Below are 22,465 nucleotides of genomic sequence, written 5' to 3' on the forward strand. Positions count from 1 at the left end.
TTAATTTTTAAAAAACGCTTGACAAAATTAATAAAATAATTATTTATCTGATACAAATTACATACATATTCCTTTAAAAAATTGTACAGTCTGGCAAAAAAGAGTAGAAATTAAAAAGTGGCAACACTGTAGCGTCGTCCCTTTCAAATCAATCTAAGAAAAACGGGACGACACTACAGTGTTGCCACTTTTTAATTATATTTATAAGCATCTAAAGTGGAGTCCAGACCATAAAACAAAAATTGGTGATTAAATTGGAGATTGACGCCAATTTATTTTCTGATCAAATCGCTCTATTTGATCATCCCGTCTGGATGGTCTGGACTCCACTTAAATAAATGCGTTTCGTTTTACCTTCGTCATTAGTATGAAGTATCAAGCAAATAACAACTGTTATTCATTTATTGTTAGTCATTCACTCATTCTCTGCAAAAACTAAACGTAATAAGAAAAAAGGAATGGCGGCAATATTCGAAGACAAAGTGCGATGATATTTTTCCTGACTATCATCTTACAATATTTTTGTTACTTTCTTATTTCTAAGATTGTTATTTATTTCAGTAATGTTGATTAGTATCAAATTAGTATCTACGAGTAAGTAAAACTTTTTAACAAGTTTACGTTCCTTGGCAACCCGTTGTTGTAACGTAAATAAACATCTAAGTATTGCTTGTCCAGAGTGAAGTGAAATGGTCTGGTTTTAATAATTTACAATTACAGTTTTGAGTTACAAAATGGAAGAGGAGAAGAAAAAGACCGAGAAAAAGTCTTTGAACAGTCTAATTATCCATCCTGCCATCGAACCTGGCGTTATTGACAATGCCATGATAACCCGCTGCATTTTGGAATATGGTAAAATCCCTTGTAGATCTGTAATAAGTGAATAAATAAACTATTCCATATGAAAGAGATAATGACAACTATTGCAGGTTACAGGATTTTTTTAAACGCAAAACCTTTATTCATCGCTTCCATATTTGTGACAGGCCCGAAAGAAGAAGCTGGTCGTTTATTCGCCGAGGAAGGTGTTCACCTTGACGAAGCACCTATTGTTCGGTTAGAATTCCAAAACATTCTCCGCATCGACCATCTCTGGATGCTCACGTCCCTCAGAAAACTCACTTTGGCACATAATTGTATCGAAAAAATTGAAAACTTGGAACGGTTAACAGGTCTAAATGAATTAGATTTATCCTTTAATTTTATTGAGAACATCGAAAACTTGGACGAACTCGTCAACATAGAGGTGTTGACACTTTTCCATAATAAAATAAGGAAATTAGAGAATATGGAAAAGCTGGAGAAACTGCTTGTGTTTAGTATTGGCGATAATTTGATTGAGGATTACAAAGAGGTAAAGTTTACTTATCTAACAAATGTAGCTACCTACATACGTGAGGGCCTACCGGCCTACCGCGAAAAAACGAAATGTCCTTATATGCCTCTCTATCGCTCTTCCATATGCGTGCGACACTACCTCTCTGTCGCACGCATATGGAAGAGCTATAGAGGCAAATAACGAAATTTAGATTTTCGTTTTGCGTGGTAGGCCCTCTACAACAGTAGCACCATCGTGAGCACCATCGTGTTGTAGATATTTAGCACAAAGCAATAAGTATAGGTAGTGAACTCCGATTCCCTCTTATATTTATTTCATTCTTGTAGTAAGGATTAAAACTATATTCCAGATCACATTTCGTGCCGATTTTTTTTTATATCTGCAAAATCGGCCTTAACTCCTCTTACTCCTAAGCCTAAGGCCTAAGAAATATTTGATTAAAATCCGTTGCCTTTGTCGTCGCTTTTGCCTTTGAAACCTGTCTCAGCTTTTTAGGTTTGAGGCGAGATATGTACCTATAAGAGTCCTAAATCAGAAATCCAAAATACTTCAGATGGCGTACCTCCGCCAGTTTCGTTTCCTGCGCGCAGTGAGCTTCAAGGGTAACCCGTGTTGCGACGACCCCATGACCTATGAGTTCCTCAGGTCGGCATTGGTGCGAGTCACGTATATAGACTACACGACAGTAACGGAGGATGATAGAGAGAAGGGCGCTGCGCTTTTCAGGTGACGACTGTTATAAAAACCGGTTTTAAAGGTTTCAAGTACCTATGTAGAGTTAGACCAAGCTAAGTTGGTAGCGATTTTGATCGCCCAGACTGTGCAAGTGTTATTTTAAACATCAAACTGCTATGAAATGATAACGTTTAAATAACACTTGCACAGTCTGGGCGATCAAAATCGCCGCCGACTTAGCTTGGTCTGACTCTACAACTTTGGGAATTAATCAAATTATTTTATTAAATATTATGATTTGTGTTTTTAAGTAGTCACACTACTATTATCTGCATTGAACGGTACGAAACCTCTACGGTTAAACTGACTGATTTTCAGGGGATTACTTCGAAAACTCGAAGACCAAGATGAAAAGGCTGAAAAAGAGCGTATTGCACGAGAAGAGTACAACGCCCGAGTAGAATTTTACGCCATGTCCTTTGTGGAGTACTTGGCTGGACCAGAGTTACTGGAATCCATGTTTGCGAAGGATCCCGATGGGTCGCTACTGCTCAAAGTGGGAGGCGAGCTGCTGGGATTCTTTGAAGAGTAAGTACTTACAAAGTGAAACTGCGCGGACAGGAAAGCGCTTCGCAGGGCAGTTCTCCCCAAGATGCCGGTGGTTGCAGTCGGATAGCTACTATTAGTATATAATTAATAAAATAGAATATATTTCCATAATTAAGTATGTAGATTAAATATTTATGAGATATTTATGATGACTGATTTCTACGCGGAAACAGTCAAAAGCAAAAGCTTATACTTATATAATTCGGTAGCCTCATTACATCAAGTATTAGTTAAGTATTGTAATATATAATCACATTACACATAATGATTTCAAGGTACAAGGAGCAATATGTAGAAACAATGGCGGGTCTGGTGGAGTTTGCTCAAGAAGCTTACAACGACCGTCAACATGAAATCGGACTATTTAGGGAGCTGGTAGACAACGCGCTAGCTGACAGCGTTGCGAGGACCAAGGAGTAAGCTCTCTTTCTCTCTCTCAACAATTATTATTCCCATCTGATGGCGGTGTCTGCCTTCCTTTTCTTCTTTCCACTTTACCCTGTTTGACGTCGGTTTCAGAGACATTGGTACTCAAGATCTTCATTGATTGAATCCGATCCATCCAATAATGTATCATTAATATCATTATTACATCAACAAAAATACGTTTACAATACTTGAACCCTAACCAACCTTCACTAGATTGTTAGACCATGACTACCTATCTTATGTGAGGTCTTAACAGCGGGGTTCTGAGTAGCTACTGAGAACAGCGAAAGTAGAAGATTAGGTATTCATATCTTCTCTAATCGTGAGGGCTATCTAAAGATGGAATCTTTGGATGTTCGCGGTTACCCCACTGATGCGTCTTTTATTTGCTGTTCATGGTGGGTCATCGCATCATATCATGTTCAATCGTTCTTCACATGAATAAATACCTTCCCTTACCTTCCTTACATATTGTTCGCGCGCGAATTCCGTGCACGGCTGAGGAATGTTAGGCGTCATGACAGAGTGGTGTTATTTTGTACGTACGGGCGCGGCGTACACCCCCCCCCCCACTTCCTCGACCTCCGAATGCACGGAATTGGCGCGCGGACAGTACTTGCTACGAGCACGTGCACCCTGTCACGCTACTTACACACTATATCTTCTTTACAGTGTCATCGCAGAATACCAAAAAAAGAATGATAATTTGACAGGACAAATGCAGGAAATCATCGAAAAGTTCACCGCTAAGGAGGCAACCATCGACCAACTAGAGCCAAGGGTCATGGATTTGAGTGACACCTTTAATGATGTGCTGTATGAGTTGTGGAAGGCCCTTATGACTATTGAGATGCAGCTGTATGAACAGTGTGAGGTAGGTTTTTGTATGAGTTATAATTATAACAATTGGCTTTTACGATAAGGAACTACTACTTTTATGTGTCTGTCGCCTGTCTCACAATACTCGGCGTCATAAACTAGCCGACAACGCAAAATCATCCACGTTTATGTGTAGGGGAGATACTTTTTTTCAATTTTTTTACCACTATAGTTTACATCAATGTAGATGTTTAGGGTTATTTGTTGACTATGTGATACAATACGCTTTGGTCATGCAGTGGCTTTGACGATTAGGACATATTTCAATAGGTAAACACGAAAGTTAAATGTTGATTGCTGAAACTGAATATTGGACTGTCAATAAAACTTAGGTAACCGCTCATCACCTAATATTTACCTACCCTTACCTTCATTCTTCAATTATATTTTATCCTCAGGAATCACGAACACAATACTCCGTAAACATGACAGAGAAGGTCACAAAGCTGCTGGAAGTATCTCGAAATGCTTTCGGAGCATGGCGTGAGACCGAGGGCCTTTGGTCCATGAGGCAGTTCGAGACGCTCTCCAAGTTGTTAGGAAACAAGGTGATGCTGGGCGATGCTCCCCCGGATTTGTTTGAGGTAAGTTTAAGAAGTAATATCCTAAGGAACCAACGGTCTAGGCAACAATGCTAACATTATGTAGATATTATCATTACAAAGATTTTAGGAAATGTTTCGCATTTCTGTGTGGCTGGAATGAGATTCAATGGAATTCAGCAGATTCGAGACACTGTTCATTTTATTTAGGAATAAGATGTTGGGTATTTTTGTAAATCTATGAGGGTGTAATAAGTATGCCGTGGTACGCTTAATTCGATCGATCAAGGCAACCCAGCTTCTTTTTTTGTTAGGTCTGCTGCTATTCAGACTACTATCAGATAAATGTATAATATCACAAATTATCTGGTACTGTTGATCACAAAAAAATCTGTGATGGCTGTACCTTTGTGCTACTTGTATTGATATATTTTTTAAAAATTAGAAAAGTTGAGTGTATTTTCTAACGACACATTTTCAGATAATGATGGACAGAGACGCAATGATGAACCTAGTGGCTCAATCCTCTGACAACCACAGTCGTTTTATAGACGATCGTGAAGACCGTCTGATGACTCGCGCCAACGCGTGGCGGGACGAGCTCGTTCAAGGGACCAATGAGTAAGTTTCTACTCTACCTGTATATACTACTGCAGCTAACTGTCCTTATCTGTTCAACTTTTGTCTTTGGATATCAAAGTTGGAAAAGGAAAATATGAGGTAAATGAGCTATTTATTCACTTACACAGCATGGCATGCATTTACATGCAATGGCATTAGCATGGAAGCGACCAATGATAGACTATTAATGAATGAGACTTACCTACCTACACCTAGATATTCTCTGGCCCTGTGCGCAAAATACAGTCATGCCCTTACAGTTTGAAAGGTTCAGTTCAGATACAATATTTTTAAAGTTCTTTTTTGAACAAAATATCGCTTAATTATCTCTTACAGCAACGAAGTGAAACGCAATAGAGATCGGATCCTCGAAATAAACTATTACATAGACAACCAAAGAGAGGAGTGGACCGATATGCAGATGCAGCTTACAGAAAATGTCGACCCAGAGACTGCAGCGTTGTTAGATGAATTTTAACTTACCTATATAAAATATACAATATATTTCTATTTAAACATGAATATTTTAATAACATATACTAGAACACCATGATTCAGTTCACCATGTTTTTGTTATTTTAAAATAACAAAAAAAAATTGAGATTCTTAAAATAAGGTCTTTTGTTTGATATAGGTACTGTAACACGATATAGTTTGAAAAACTTTATCTTTTAATTTTCTCATAAAAGTGGCCCCCATGTATAATAGTTATTTACGATACAAGTGCGGAAAAGAGGAAATTCGAAACGACTGGCGATAAATTAAAACACGACGCAGGGAGTGTTTTAAATCGACACGAGTTGCGAATTACCTATTCGCACGTGTATCGACAACGTTTTACAGTACATATGGCCCTTTAAACTTTCGACATATGCACGAAAAGTGCTATTTGACGCACTAGTGCGAGAAAGTAGCACCATATGTACCGTAAAATTCATTTGTTTACGTTACATTTTTGTCTTTGCCACAAATTTACATATGTGTACCAAATTTAAACTTATTGGTCCAGTAGTTTGGAGAAAATGGGCTTTGGCAGACGGACAGACAGACAGACGCATGAGTGATCCTATAAGGGTTCCGTTTTTCCTTTTGAGGTACGTAACCCTAAAAACAGAATAAAAAATATTTATCTAAAAATAGTAGTACCAAATAGTACCAATATGGTAAATTACTAGTAGGTACTAGCCACACAGACATTATCATTTTCTCGAGTCATAAAGGACTGCACTTATAGACTATTTCCCAAACACAGCGTCATTCAAAACCACCTATTATAGTATGAATTTACTGAAATGATTTTTACACCTCAGACCCTAATCTGTTAAACAAAAGCCTTGTTTTATGGATGGTATAGAAAGGATGCCAATCTCTTATGGCAGAATTGTTGCAAAAGTGACCGCTTTCAGCTTTAAATAATAGTTCTTAATCTCTCCGGTGGCGCTAGTTAGGGTCTGGGACATGAGTATAACATGAACCATATAAGGCAACAAATAACCCGACCAAATTACGTAGGTTGTTTTTGGTAGTATTTCGGTGTATGGTGGCGCCGCCTAATTACTGTTTTTTGATGGACACTTTTCATACATAGAGATTTGGCTCCTTTATATATAGGCACGTTACAAAACAATAATGTCTTTAAAAGCATCTCTATCGTGATAGTATTTAAGTTCAAATTTATTGACAGAGAAAATTAGTGACAGAGAAAAATGCCCGCAATTTGCGAACTTCGATTTTCGCGGTTATAGCCCAGGGCATTATTTTTGGAGATAAAGCCTGATCACGCGCCATATTGCGGAATTTCATTGGAACTGATTGTTTCATACTATTTACTGAACTGTCACTATATAGGAAAATGACAACAGCGCCCTCTTGACAATGATCATATATTATATTACTTATTAGGCTTTAAAAAAACTTGTTATCTCCGAATATATAATCATGAATTTGAACCATAAAAATAGGACGGTAAATTTTTTAAACGGACAGTTTTTAAACGGTTTATTCCCGTTTACTTTACTTATGACGGCGTTTTTAGTACTTAGTAGCAGAACTACTCACTGTATAAAGGAAACAATACCTTTAGTTTAACAGATTATGGTGCGAGCAGAAAAAAATATTTCACAAAATTCATACTATACTTGCAAGGTCCACAGAATACGCTACCGTTAGTACATTTAAGTTTACTTTATTGCCTTCTTCGCTTTCAATTTTTGAATGTAAATTTCCAAATCCCGCTGTTCTTCTGGGTTCTGAATATGTTGGAGAAACTCGGCAGTGTCCTGCTGCTGTATCCTCTTCATATTATTCAGTAGTTCTTGCCTTATTTTCAGCTTGGTCGTAGAGCGGGCAAGTGGTGGAATCTTTTTAAACTTTCCTATGAATTTCTTGCACTTTTCTATTGCATCAGCCTTATCAGAGGCTGTCTCGTCAATAAGACCAACCTAAAATTGTTTTAAACTTTGCATTAGGTACGTATTCATTTTTAGTGTTTATCTGTAAAAGTAGCGTTTATATAGGTACTCTTTTTAAATATAAATATATAGAATTACCTACCTTCAATGCTTCAGCAACAGTACACAATGTAGCTGACGTAAGGATCAACTCGGCATCTCTGCTTCCAATGGTGTACCTCATTGTGTCCATGACCCACTGTGGCACGCTAATGCCTAGGGCTGTGTCGTTGATGCCTATAGTGTATTTGCCGTCCACCATGGTTCGGTATTCACAAGACAGGGCAAGTATACAACCCCCCGCTGGTGCATGGCCCTGATAAATTTTAATACAGTTTCCATCACATGTATTACGATGAAATTAAATATCAAGAGCTCGTAAGCACTTTGTTGCTATAAAACAGTGGCCAAAACTCGCGCTTCACTGCGCGCAATGATGAAGTCACTTTTGTCCACTCTTAAGTAAGTATATCTATTACTTATTGGTGATAATTTTTACAAACCCATACTTGCTATGTTTCGTTGCTTACGTTAATAGCAGCAGCTGTGGCGAACTTGAACCCAAATAGCTTAGTCCATACTTCTTGCAAAGTGGTCCAAAATTGCTCGAGTCTTTTTTGTTTAGGTTTGTACATTTCCATTATGTCAAGACCTGCCGAAAATACAGTTGGAGATGCCTGAAATGTATAAATAATTAAAATAATGATCCAAAAAGTCAACAGAGGTGATTTTATACGTAAACAGGGGCCTCTGACGATAGTTTAAAGGGCTATACATAGGGTAGTTTACCCTAAGCAACCCTTAGTTTGTGTTTTGTAAATTAGTTTTTTATTCTACTTTGTCGAAGTAATCATACTATTATAGCAAGCATTAGACGGCGTGTCTTATATAGAAATACCTATACTTTGTTTTTAAAATTGTGGTATGAAATCAAAATGTTTAAAACCATCTGTCATTTTTCAATTAATTGTACCTACTATACTTAACTACTGGGAAATTTTATTCCCTTCTTTTACAAAGAGAAAAAAATTCTAGTTGTTACCCTCAAAGTAACATAAGTAGTCAATTTCCCCAGTGTGGTAACAAATGAGAAAAAAAGTCCCAGCTGTTACCTTGTGGCCACAACTTGGTGGTAACGGTCATTAGTCGGTAAGTTTATAAACAAAAAAATCGGTTAATACAAAACAAGCAGCTTATAAGTAAACCTATGGAGTCCTATAAGTAGTTAACTTTTTTAAACTTACAGAAGTCAAGATCATGCCATCAGGTTTGTTCTTGGCCACATCATCGAGCGCCTTGCTGATAGCTTGCAGTAGTTCCAGGTTGAGGCTGTTGATCGGCGCTCGCTGCAGCGTCATCACAGCGATACCTCCGTCGTCGGCGACATCGACTTGCGGGTTGGCCGACGAGGTTGACATGTGGCGATATGCTGATGGTGATATTCTAGTAGCGTTTTTCGATAGTTGCCTAAAAGTCCACATTGTTGCTCGGTGTAAAAAAATTAGTAGTTCTTGGGCACTGGAGGGCTTGGTCACTTTTTCTTTAGTATATGTATGTATATATTTTAAAAGTGTTTAAAAAAATAACAGAATTTAGTTAAAAAAATACTCCCGACTAAAATAAAACAAGATTAAAATATTAATTATTACTAAGACTGTCAATGTTGTTTTGTATATGCCTGAGATGTTATATGTTATCTCAGTTTTGGGCCTTGGCTATAATATATCTTATCACTTAGTTACACTGTGCCTATTGGTGAACGCGGTTCGGCAAATGTAAGTAGGTAAGACTCTAGCTCATACCGGGAGTGTGCGTGTAGAGGGCAGCACTTGCTTATCTGCGTGAAGTGTCAAATTTAAGTAGGTATTCGATTTATGCCACTAGGTGGCAGACCTTACAACGCGCACGGTCCCTTAATTTTTGTAGTTACACCTCGTCCCGTTTATATTATTAGTTCCTTTCCATAAACCCGGTTAGTAAATATGTATTATTGACTACTATTAGCTTTTGCCCGCAACTTCGTCTGAGTGGAATGATGATGATGATATCCTTCCTCGGGCCTCAAACTATCTCCATAACAAGTTTCATCTAAAATAAAACTATGAAAACGGATTATATCGCGTATATTGAATTTATAATACATCCCGACGCTTCGAACCCTTTACAGCGTTCGTGGTCAACGGGTGACTGAGAAAAAATTACAAAGTGCAAAAATACCCACATACTAAAATAATGAACAATCATAGACTATAAACTTTAAGGCTGGTTGTACATGCAAAATCGGTTCATAAGGCTAGTTATACACTACAATTATTTTCAAGTAAAGACCTCTAAGAAGAGTATTTTTGCACTTTGTAATTTTTCCTCAGTCACCCGTTGACCACGAACGCTGTAAAGGGTTCGATACGTCGGGATGTATTATAAATTCAATATACGCGATATAATCCGTTTTCATAGTTTTATTTCATGAGTAACTATCGCGGTAACCGAAGACAATATTAAGTTTCATCTAAATCGGTAACAGACAGGCAGAGTTCCTTTCATATTTATAATATTAATATAGTATGGATTAATAAATGGTACGGTCATTGACTTTGTAAATATTGCATCTGTTTATAAATAAAGACTGTATCGTTTATTATAAATACAGATAAAACCTGGTCTAACTATTAATATGTGTATTATTTTGTATTACTGTTCTAAGGGTATTTTTAAGCCATATCTGATATAGATGTAGTATAGGGACGCCCGGCCGGAAGCAGGCGGGCTGTCAATCGCTTGTCGCGTTCATTCAGCCCAGTTCCCTGGAGTTGGAGCTGCAGGTTACTGTCCCGGCGAGCGGCGGCATTACCACACTATTCTCCTCAAATCTTCTTGTTTTCCATATTCCTAAAAACCAAAGCCTAACGGACATTCACGGCGTTTAACCATCACTAGAGCGGGTCGATAGAAACGCTCGATGATAGTTATATTCAATGTCTAAGTGGGAGTTGTCGTAAATAACATGCCATATTTCTAAAAGGCCACCATGCACAGATCCAAAACTTTTTTTAACTAAAAGAAATATTTAGACTATGCCCAGATGTTTCGTTTTACGAATCATGTGTATAGGTAATTAGCCTCATGCATGAAGTTTACATTTGAACGAAATATGTTTTATTCGGATGTTTGTTACCGTTATATCATGTTACAAATGCATTTCCGTTTTTAAATTACCATTTAATTACTTAAAATTATAAATAAAAAGTACAAAAATTTACCCGCGAAAAGCTCGTGAGCGAAACGCCACGTGACGTCACGCGTTCGACAGATTAGTGTCATTAGTAGCAAACGTCAGTTGGGCCGCCCAACGTGTGACGTCATCACGCTCTGTCGAATTCGCGCCAAAAATTATGAGCGTTTCAACCGCTCAAAAATTTTCAACATTTTAAATATTTTTTAATAAATTAATTTTAAGGTTTACAAAAGTATTTTTAACATTTCCGGTGTTCCAACGATATAAATTATAAATCCAAAAATAAAAATAAATTCATGCATGGAGCTAATTGCGGTTCGCATAATACGATTTTTTTTGTGTAATATCGTTTTGTTCTCACATCGTAAATTTTCTTGAAGTATTTGTCCGAAATCGTTACTTACTCGGGAGAATTGAGTAAATTTTGTCTAAACCATATACTTTACGTCGAGCTCCCATGACGAAATGTGTACCTTATTAAAGCACTAATTAAACACATTTATAATTTTGAAATAAAAATGTAATACCAAAAAAAACCCGGCTAAGTACAGTTGTTTTTATAATAAACGATATAGTCCTTATGGCATTTGCACTCGGTAAATAAATAAAAAGTACGCGATCGCGTCACATGGAGATTAGAATGAGGCACGGCTTTTAAGCGAATACATTGCCACGTAAAGTTAGTGTAAATAAAACTAATGATTTTTATGATTAAATTATATTTAAATCTTTTCATGATGGATAATGTAAGGTCAACATATGTAGATGGTATATAAAACACACAGTCTTGAGAAGCCATTTGAGCCTGCACCTTACAATAAATACATAAAGGCAAGTCAGACACTCAAAAAGATACTCTATTTTAACGTCTTAAAACTCCCACAGATTAAAAATACAATATTGATATAAGATTATCTGATTCATAACATTGATATATTTTAACCTATAGAATACATGCGCACAAAATGCCTAATAGTCTATAATTTCTTTTACTTAGCATTAATACTCGTACCAGATAAACTGGGACTGTTATTTAATAAAATATAGTTTTATTCTGTTCTAAGATAACGTCAGAAGATATTTGGCAGTAGAGAAATGTGGCGTTTTCCATTAAAAAGTTAGTAGGTACCATTTTTTCATTTGCTAATAAAGATATTTCAAATGGCATCCAAAACAGTAGCTTCTTATTGACAGCCAAAACAAAATAAGACTCACTTTTTGATTAAAAACAACACTAAATTCGACTACATAACAGAAGTGCATAGACCGTAAACTTTAGAATATATTCCTGAGTCTTTTTAAGGGGTTCAAGATAAGAAACATGTTAGGTATCTAAATAGATACTCTATATAATAAATTGATTTTACTAAATATTTACTTGGCCTTCGCCTTCAAGCTCTGGATGTACATTTCCAGCGCCTGTTGCACCTGAGGGTTCTGCAGGAAAGCCAGGAACTGCTGTGTGTCTGCCTGCCTGATCTTCTGCATGTGAGTCAGCGGCCCTCGCCTGATATTGAGCTTAGTCATTGTGCGGGCTAGTGGTGGGATCCTGTCGAATTTCTTTATGAAATTTTTGCATTTGCCTATGGCATCAGCTTTATCAGATGCTGTTTCGTCAATCAGACCAACCTGAAAAAAATTAAAAGGTTTTCTAGCTTACCGAATGAAATTTACTTAACTTTATACAAACCACAATAACATGTTTTTAATAAAATTAAGTTAGTGGAGATAAAAACTAAGTTCAAAATTTAATATTATAGTAATTTTAAAACCGCAAGATTTTACAGGCACAACCGAAATGTTCTTGATTTTCCTTGGACAGGTTATGGGCCTAGGAAATCACTTGTTGCAAGTATTTAGTTAATATATAATGTTTTTTTTTTTCGAGGAAACGCCGCCAGCGTTATGGGTAGCATGCCGCAGGCGGACCTGCTGGATGGGGTGTTCTTTTTGTGATGTCTTTTTTTATACCTTAGGTAAGTTTACTTTTATTTTAATATTAATTTTAATTTATTGGTAGTTTTAGTTTATTTAATAGGTTACTTTATAATTATATTTATGTTATTTAAGTTGATTTACAGAAGTGATTGTATTTATTAGTTGTTGATGATGAGGTGAATAAATTTTAAGTCATCAAGAAAAAAAATATATATATATATGTTTAATTGGCTATGTGTTGGATGTGTAAATTACTCGATCTCAAATTTTTGACTTCTGTATTTCTTTAACCCTTTAAACGCCACACCCAGGGTTCATAAGTATAATTATCAATGATAGTTATGTTATCTTGATAATTATCGTGATTTTTATGCCTGATTATTATCGATTTGATAATAACCTAAAATTTAAAAAGATTCTAAGACGAGATTTTAAAATTTACTAAAGAATCCAAAGAAAACAAAAATATAGCACTAAATTATCCGATATTTATCGGATAATTATCGCGATAATTATCAAAGACTATAGTTATCTAGATAATTTCGAACCCTGGCCACACTTATTGTGCGCGTCATCATGAACCCATGAAGAAAACACCCATGACTCAGGAATAAATATCTGTGCTTATCACACAAATAAATGGCCTTATCGGGATTTGGACCCAGGACCATCGGCTTCTCAAGCAGGGTCACTAGCCACTAGGCCAGACCAGTCGTCTAATAGGTATAAAAAAATCTCTTCATAATAGTGTGAATTACCTTCAAAGCTTCATCTACAGTAAACAGCCTAGCAGTTGTAAGGGCCAACTCAGCATCCCTTGTCCTAATGGTGTGGCACATGGTATCCATGAACCAGAGCGGAGCCACAATGCCTAGGGCAGTCTCGTTGAGGCCTATGGTGTACTTGCCGCTGACCATGGCACGGTATTCGCAGGACATGGCTAGGAGACAACCTCCTGCTGGAGCATGACCCTGGAAATATATACAGAAAATCATGTTTTAATCCATAATGCCCACCATATTAGATATTTGCTAAAGAAACTTGAATTTATTTACATACCTACTTTGTTGGGTTGAATTTATTTTGTTCGAAAATTTTATGAGATGAAAGAAGGTACATACTTCATTTTTTAACACCTCAACCCACTAAATTTGCTGCCCAATTTTTTTTATTTAGAATTGATTCTTTTTGCTGACCATTTATTATTTTTTAATACCTCAACCCACAGGGGTCTAAATTAGCTGCCCAATTTTTTTATTTAGAATTGAATATTGATTCTTTTTGCTGACCACAATAAATATGTATGTCAAGTAAGTGATAACTGATAAGACAAGAAAGTTATTAAGGTCATATTTCATTAAAACCAGTGTATATTTTTTAATACCTCAACCCACAGGGGTCTAAACTTGCTGCCCAATTTTTTAATTTAGAATTGAGTATTAATTCTTTTTGCTGACCATAATAAATATGTATGTCAAGTAAGTGATAACTGATAAGACAAGAAAGTGATTAAGGTCATATTTCATTAAATTATACTAATTCACTAAACCAGTGTAGAGATTGTCATGCATTGGGCCTTATAAAGTTCAAGTACATGTGACTTTTTTGAAGAATGTATTCTTACATTAATAGCAGCAGCTGTGGCAAACTTGAAACCGAAGAGCTTAATCCATACTTCTTGGAGGGTTGTCCAGAATTGCTCTGCCCTTTTTAGATCAGGTTTGTACATCTCCATAATGTCCAGACCTGCTGAAAATACAGTTGGAGATGCCTGGAATATGTGAAACAAAAGTTAATAGTGGCTATAAAGAGGCAACTAAAAACTACTATGACTAGTCTTAGGTTCTTTATTATAAACCAATGCAATATTGGTGTAATTATTTGTAAATTCCAGTAATACTCACTGAAGTCAAAATCATGCCATTGGGTTTGTTTTTAGCCACATCATCGAGTGCTTTGCTCATGGCTTGTAGTAGGTCCAGGTTGAGGCTGTTGACCGGCGCTCGCTGTAGCGTCATCACAGCGATACCCCCGTCGTCAGCCACATCCACCATAGGGCCGGCTGATGCTGACATAGGCCGGCATGCTGGCAAAACCCTGGTAGCATGCCTGGCCAGTTGCCTCAAAGGAAACATTCTGAAAAGTAGTTTGAAAATAGAACATCTACTGAAGCTATTTCCTGAGCTAATGTAAATATATTAGCAGTTTCCAAACAATTGATTACGATTTGTAGCACATATTTAAATTTAGTTAATTGTTTAATGCTTACCTTATTTAAATATTATTGAATAATTGAAATTTGTTTGAACCTTGGACTTCTATCTTGTTGGGCGACGCAAAGGCGTTTTTCTGAATTGTACGTAAACTTTTAGAACTGTCAAAAAAGTTTTTGACAGATCAAATATGGATACAATTATACAATTTTAGTCTAATACACTCTTTGCTGGCTTTGCCGTAATAGCCAAAAATTTTGGCCCAAAATATTTGGGTATTACGTCTCTTTTCTTAATATGGCGAATGAGAGTGATGCTACCCTACAAACAAGGTGAAATCAAAGTAAAGTAATGCGGTGTATTGGATAGCATGCTTTAGAAACGAGCACATTATTCTGCAAGTTGGTAGACTTGTAAACACATACGCTGCCACGACTGTCAGTGTCACTGTCAAAAATAATTTGGCATATTGTTATTGCTTTTCATTACGATTTTTCTTTACGTGTGAAAATTCATAATTTTTCTTATCCTTCACAATATGTAGTGGTACTAAAATCATACAGCAATAGTTTAAATACTGTAAAATGTCTCTCGAACAAACAGCGTGCGATGGTAAGTCTCAGTTATCCAATATCCAACCAAAGTATCTTTGTCAAGTCGGAGCTTTAATATTTACTGTTAAGCCGGCTGAAAATTACTATAACGTCATGCTTAGACAAGTAAATGGTTGATTTTTTAAAGCATATGAATGAACCCTGCTAAGATAAGTTATGTCATTAAATAATTTTCGATTAACCGTTTTTCATGTTTACATTTTACAGATCTGAAAGCATTCGAACGACGGCTGACTGAAGTAATAGCATGTTTGCAACCGGCGACGACTAGGTGGCGAAGTTAGTATAATTCAAGCCACATAAGTTTTTATAACCATACTTTATTACACGTCAAACATTACTATTCTCATATTTTTTTGCAGTCTTGCTGGCAGTGGTTTCGGTCTGCACAGCGATCGCGGCGTGGCACTGGCTGACAGACCCGTTAACTCCAGTAGTCTCTCTAACTCAGTCCTTGTGGAACCACCCTTTCTTCGCTTTCACTTCTACATTTTTAGGTAAGTCTGATTCTATGTCTAGATAAGACAATCAAAATTCCTTGGTACCATTATTAACAAGTCTATGATAAAATTTGTTTGAAACTGCTTAATTGCAACATACAATAAAAATCTAGTCTTTCAGTTAGGTATGCTATTTTTTAAATGACAAGGTAAATAGGTAGGTATTTGATTACCTAATCTGGTCAGGTTAGGTTAGGTTAGGTTAGGTGGCCTGCTGGATTAAAATGTCACTAAAACTATATTGACAATATTTATTTCTTTCAGTGCTTCTGTTTATGATGGGCGTCCACCGTAAAGTGATCGCGCCAAGCATCGTTACCGCGCGCACCCGCGCAGTGCTCAACGACTTTAACATGTCTTGCGATGATAGCGGGAAACTCATCCTTAAACCTCGCCCTGCCAATAATTAATGTAAATATTATTTAAGAATACATTACTTTGTAGATTATTAAGACTTTTATTAAGTGTTTTTAACCCTTTATAACTTGTTCAATGACCTCAACATGTCTTGCGATGACAGTGGGAAACTCATTTTTAAACCTTAGTGTTTGTTCCTCTCTCATTTCCTCAAAGGTTAGCAGGAAGAGATCTCTATTCGGGAATATAGGGATAAGTTCGCCTTTGTACATATTATACATATACTTACATTTTTTACTCTGTTATGTCTATTTTGTGTAAACTTGTTTATGTGCAATAAAATGACATACATACATACATACATAATTTGTTCAATGGCAGATTTGAGGAAATCAAATTTTAATTAGTTTATATAATGGCGTATAGCTTGATTTTAAATAAATAATGACTTATTATTGAAAATGAATAAATAATAATTGATTGAATGGTATTCCAATGGTTTAAAAATTACGCATGCGGACATTGGTCAAAAACCCCTCGCGTAATTAATGGACACCCCCTAATGTTTCTTTTTAACTCAAAGAAAACAAACGGGACTTCAAAGCAATGTACATATAGCTCCTTTGTATATTAGAGCCTCTGGAAAGTATGCGATGATAATCCGCAACTACATTATGAAAACAATTACAAGGGTATATTATAAGTATAAGTGTATTTTATTGTTTTTCTTGATGACTGCAGATGAGCAACATACAAGTTACATTAACCTATTTAGTTGATTCAGTGCTACATAATTTTATAAAATGTGTAAATTCTAATAAAAATCCTGTCCTCGACTTTTTGACAGCTGAAAAAGATGGTGCTGTACGGTTTTGTGGTAACTGAATTGTCAATCAATCAACTTATGACAACCAAAGTGACAACATAAAGTGGCATTTTTTATAACGTACGGAAATTGGAAAGACGAATTGGTCCATGCACACGTCAATGAATTATTGCCTAGAAGTTAGCAATGAGTTAACCTTTTCGACGCCGTGTCAAACACAAAAGCAGTCATCCAGACATCACGTCACCGAAGTGTCAAAACTGAAATTGAACTTTATGCACATGCATGTAGGTCTTTGTTGCTCTGTGCTCTATGACCAATTTCATCGGTCTTTGGCGTTGAACTTACGGTGCGTATATATCGGCCATTAGCGTCCAAAAGCTTAACGAAATGGAATTGTGCGAAAATGAAACTAAGTATTGTGAGAGTCTATTCATGTTTATTAATCATAACTTTGGTGTGTTTATTATACTACAAATAATGAGTACCTACTACGTATTATACAAATCGCAATAAACAAATGTGACTCGAATTCAAACAACAATCAAGTTAACTACAAATTGTATTACATCTCTGAAAATTTTGCTATAAAATTGTCTAGTTTTAACATTCAATATTATGGGTACATGGAACATGCAGCAAGCCATCTTGATACTGTCAAATAAAATAACAACAGAATGAGCTCTGGTTTCCTAGGTTAGCGGTGCCGTCATATATAGCGGCCGTAATACAGCGGTGAATGACGTCACTAGAACGTTGTCTATGTTTAAACCAAAAATGGCGCGGTTTCCTAAAGGGGGGTGATTAAAGGAACATTATTTTTGCGTCCGTAATATTACGGCCGCTAGGTATATGACGGCACCGCTATCCTAGGAAACCAGAGCTTAATTACAGGGATTAAAAAACGTCTAGTTTTGACTTTGACAATCCTAATTTTTAATCAAATCAAATTTATCAACTACCTTATTTCAATCTATTTTTCACTTCACTAGAGTTAATTTTTAGACTCAACGTGGAGTATTCGTATTGGAATTATTTAAAATGGAATATAACTTTCGAAAACATATTCGATTATAAAAATAGATATAAAATTATGACTCTGGGCAGTGTAAATTTGGATTTCGTACCTTATTTTTATATCTATCGGTTTTACGATCCAGCTATCCACGTGAACATGAGAAAAAGTAAATTTTATCAGCCCGTATTTCGCATACAACTTGGTCACATAGGTCAGATCGGGTAAATGTGCCTTGGACAGACATAGAAATAAAGAGTCGAGGTTAGCTAGGCGCTTAAACCATGGCGTTTTACGAGAAAGGTAAGGAAAGTGCGCCTATAAGTGGCAGTACCTCTTCATAAGATGTTCTCTATTCAATTGTTTGTAAGGCAGACCTGATCTTAAGTGAGAAGTGAAATGCTTTTGCATTAGCAGAAATATAATAAAATCTACTTTTACACAGCACTATATTTAATGTCGATCAATTCCTAACAATAAATGCAATTTAAAGTATCCACAAGATACATTGTCTAATAGCAAGCAACAGTCACAAGTATTAATAAAGATTTACACATTCCAACAGAGATACATTAAACAAGGAGTAATAAAGATTGTGCTCACTGTGCGAAGAAAGTTTTATTATCTTATCAATTATGTTACTTTATAAATACGATAAGAATCCTTTGATATAATGCTTACTAAGGTAGTCATAGTCATAACAGTTCTATTTGACAATCTAGAGGTAAATTCGAATATCAAAATGATGTCATTTACCTAGATATCATTCGTGCGTGCATTTCGCTTGTAGGTTCAAGCGAATGACAATAAAATCACATCATTATCTCCATTCATTATTATTTTTGATATAATCTGGATGTCAAAATATAAGTTTGAATTGGCCTCCTGGCCCAGAAATTCAAACAATATTGACAACATTTGATGACATTGTCAATTTGGCGACATGGACGCTAGATGCCAGTCAAAGGATCCTTAACCTAAGTAAAATATTATCTTAAAACGTTGTGCCAAGTGTATTACCACTACAATTAAATTCGATTGTTTACCGTAAATTATGGTTTAATAAATTTTCAATGAGATCCTAGGAAGAAAGGTACGAGTAAACAATATTTCTTATACCGGACAGAAATTCACAACTTACGAAATGTGGCTTTGATTTGAGCATATAACAGCGGCTTAAATATTTCAAAACATGTATAATGTTTAACTTACGACAATAGAATTGAATGACAAACATAGTAAATATTCCTAATAATTATAAACACTTGTAAACAAGTAGGACATATTACCTATGTTAAGTTTTTACAGTTATCAATGGTGAAACATATTATAAAAAATCCTTTTAAATTTACTATGATAGATAACATCAAGGCAGTGGTAGGTATATGCATAAATTTTACATTGTTAACATCTATATTAATTCAAGAAAGGCATTTCCCGACCATTATTATAGGTAATTAATCATATTTTGTTCAAGTATCACGTTTATTAACATGATTCAAAATTAGTCGATATTTATAATAATGCCATAAGATTAGTTTTCCACTTTCACGTTTCAATCAGAAACGAACTATACGACTAATAAAGTATTAATAAGAACTTTCTGTCAATAAATCTATAAAATGCCTTTGAATATTATGCGATAGGAATTGTCTTGTGAGAATTTACATTTCAGTCTTAAATATAATAAAAGTAATAAGTATTGGCTTTTATTAAATACTTTTAAAAGCGATTGTAGGTGTAACATATTTTTTTATTATAATAATAGGTCTAGGTTCACTTAAATGGTTTTACTTGAAACTATCTGTTGAACGGTACTTAAATTCTGTGCTTAAAATAGTAATAAATATTGCACACCCAAATGTGGTAACGAATTGTAAAAGTAATTCCAAGGCGTCATACAGTAAGATAAGTAGAGTAACGTAAATATAAATAATACTTGTTTCTTAATTATCTACATACTCAAATAAGGTAAATGTCCCAGCGACACTGCCCCATTTTGTTGTCACATTCATTTCTTAAGGTGAGAATCTGGGTTTTAATTTAGTGCCAAACATTGGGACGTTTACCTTACTTCTTAATTTAAAGTTTTTAAAAGCTGATTTACAAAATTGCCTCTGATGCTATACATATTGTGACGGTACACTAACCTTGCATGTGCGGGGTAAGGGGTAAGATTTCTCGAGAACTAGTTTCATAGGCGAATTTGCTTTTGAAGCGTTTGTGCTAACCTATGAAATCCTGTCTAAGTTTTATGTACATGTCTCAAAAATATCGAGTTTTCGACGACGTCAATATCATCTATTTTGTAGTTTATTGCGATATTTTTTGAGGCTAAATCCTTCCATCGAGGATATAGTTTGTAAAGAAGTGATTTCTTGTGTTAGGTGTACCATCGCCCACACTGTTAACTGACAGTTCCTAAACCTTATTACAAAAGGCATAAGGTCCACTGATGGACAGTTAACGAGTGTTGCTGTTTGTATATTTATCTTAAGATCCGTTCAAACAACGAATGCTGCTACAATAATATAAATGGTAAAAGGTTATTACAAAACGGTGTGATTATAAAATATCTATTCCTGCTTAATCTAATCTACAATGCGCAATGCATATTGGATGATATTATAATAACATATTCTCGGTTTCGAATAACTATTTTTAACTTCACTTCATGCAATATCTTTAAAAATATGCGCTGTCATTGAGGAACCATTGCAAAAATGCATTTACCACTTAGTACTTCGACGATACCTTTAATTTACCCAAATTAATAACATTCGTAAAATGGAGTATTGTAATATTTGAGACTATTGCATAAGAAAACTAAAATTATGTTGCACTAAATAATTTATCCGATATTTAATTTTGGATAGGTAAGGGCGGTATCATATGGAAATCTCAAAAGCCGACTTTAATTTCAAGAAAAAGGAGGTTCTGTATTCAGTTGTGGTTATTTATCATTTACCTATGTCGTAAGTAATTTAGTGCAGAACTTGACAAGGTTCCCCAGACAGTGTTTGACCCTAATAAGCGTTCACACAGCTGTATTGTTTTCAGAACCATTTTTAGAACCTGTTCTGCAATTTTACAGCAGTCTTAGAATATTGTTTCCACGTCAATGACAGTAGTGTGTGAACGAGAAACGCAGCTATACACTACAGCAACGTAAATGCGCCGATGAGAAATCCCCTAATTTATTGTCGATTCATTCCCCACAGCAACATGCAAGGCTGGAATGCTGACCTCACGCCGCTAGCAGCGTCTTGATATTCTTCGGCGTCGTCTGGTGGTTCAGATGTTTGGTGGTATACCTGAGTGCATTAAGCAGAGGCTCCGCCTTGGCCGGGGTCTGCTGTTGTAGGAACTTGACGCAGCCTTTGACGTCGACTGAGGAGGAGCGGCAGAACGCGCCGGCGGGGTGGACCCAGTCGTAGAGGATGATTAGGCCGACCATGACGCGGAGTACTAGGAGCGACGTTTCTTCGCGGCTGAACTGAGCGACGAGTTTTCTGGAAACGAGTGAGAGTTTGTGTTAAATTGGTAGGAAGGGCAGATGGTAGAAACTTTCTTGAAACCCATGGATCTACGAATGCCTAAAGTTAAAAGATTTAACACACTCTTTATATAGCAAATAGGAGAGCACTAAGGTATAGACGGCGCGGAAACTTTTGCTGCCATGATACTGGCATTTTTCATACGACCATTCAAAGTTTTGAAACGGTCGATAGCGCCACGCTTCGCCGCAACTTTCCGTGTGTTCTCGGCTTTAGGTTAAGCTTGTTTTAAAATTGCGTAAATACTAGTGTAATAAACTGCTCCAGGCTGTGTTTACGCTATTCTGGAATTTACAGCACAATAAAGCAATGTACTTATAATGGATTCAGGTCAGCGTATCCCGTACGTGAAGCAAGCGGAAGAATTGATAAGTTTGCTATGCAAAACACGTTTACTGGCATTCAGTTAAAATACTCTTCAATAAAAGAAAATAATATAGTACACAGGTTTATGACGCAGACAACAAGTCATGTTATCGTTTAAAAATTTAACTTTTGCAGAGAAAATATGGCTTTTATCTTACTTGAAAGCGATAATTTTCAAAGTAAAGATTTTAAACGATAACAATAACTGTCCAGGATTTACCTACCTAACAAAGACTATGTGTTGAAGTCTAGTGACTAGTTGATCTACGGCACACTTTTCAAAATTACTAATTTACGAAG

General features: G+C 35.9%; 6 protein-coding genes across 6 annotated transcripts in view; 2 read left to right on the plus strand and 4 right to left on the minus strand.

The window, feature by feature from the left end:
• Positions 1-22,465, minus strand: part of LOC134745104 (uncharacterized) — a 135,775-nt gene that overhangs the window by 23,478 nt on the left and 89,832 nt on the right. The gene's annotated exons all lie outside the window — the stretch shown is intronic.
• Positions 672-5,606, plus strand: LOC134745126 (dynein regulatory complex subunit 3-like). The gene is made up of 9 exons (XM_063679092.1): positions 672-852; positions 987-1,354; positions 1,893-2,065; positions 2,393-2,602; positions 2,899-3,039; positions 3,725-3,926; positions 4,330-4,515; positions 4,955-5,094; positions 5,431-5,606. Exons 1-9 carry the CDS (start codon positions 735-737, stop codon positions 5,570-5,572), a joined length of 1,680 nt encoding a protein of 559 aa, XP_063535162.1. The 5' UTR covers positions 672-734; the 3' UTR covers positions 5,573-5,606.
• LOC134745274 (enoyl-CoA delta isomerase 1, mitochondrial-like) lies at positions 7,061-9,025 on the minus strand. Its single transcript, XM_063679265.1, has 4 exons — positions 8,789-9,025; positions 8,075-8,221; positions 7,648-7,860; positions 7,061-7,535 (listed from the first exon to the last, which is right to left on the minus strand). The coding sequence occupies exons 1-4, from the start codon at positions 9,023-9,025 to the stop codon at positions 7,275-7,277; spliced, it is 858 nt and encodes a 285-aa protein (XP_063535335.1). The 3' UTR covers positions 7,061-7,274.
• LOC134745538 (enoyl-CoA delta isomerase 1, mitochondrial-like) lies at positions 11,783-15,115 on the minus strand. Its single transcript, XM_063679596.1, has 5 exons — positions 14,987-15,115; positions 14,622-14,853; positions 14,342-14,488; positions 13,476-13,688; positions 11,783-12,408 (listed from the first exon to the last, which is right to left on the minus strand). The coding sequence occupies exons 2-5, from the start codon at positions 14,850-14,852 to the stop codon at positions 12,154-12,156; spliced, it is 846 nt and encodes a 281-aa protein (XP_063535666.1). The 5' UTR covers position 14,853; positions 14,987-15,115; the 3' UTR covers positions 11,783-12,153.
• Positions 15,386-16,492, plus strand: LOC134745275 (nuclear envelope phosphatase-regulatory subunit 1 homolog). The gene is made up of 4 exons (XM_063679267.1): positions 15,386-15,542; positions 15,752-15,823; positions 15,907-16,041; positions 16,309-16,492. The coding sequence occupies exons 1-4, from the start codon at positions 15,515-15,517 to the stop codon at positions 16,452-16,454; spliced, it is 381 nt and encodes a 126-aa protein (XP_063535337.1). The 5' UTR covers positions 15,386-15,514; the 3' UTR covers positions 16,455-16,492.
• LOC134745160 (CYFIP-related Rac1 interactor B) overlaps positions 21,360-22,465 on the minus strand; it is a 50,575-nt gene continuing 49,469 nt past the window's right edge. The window contains exon 4 of the mRNA XM_063679142.1: positions 21,360-21,754. Coding sequence (XP_063535212.1) covers positions 21,490-21,754 — 265 coding nt within the window. The 3' untranslated portion in view covers positions 21,360-21,489. The remainder of the gene's footprint in view (positions 21,755-22,465) is intronic.

Source organism: Cydia strobilella, chromosome 11 (genome assembly GCF_947568885.1).
Source record: "Cydia strobilella chromosome 11, ilCydStro3.1, whole genome shotgun sequence".
NCBI lineage: Eukaryota > Metazoa > Arthropoda > Insecta > Lepidoptera > Tortricidae > Cydia > Cydia strobilella.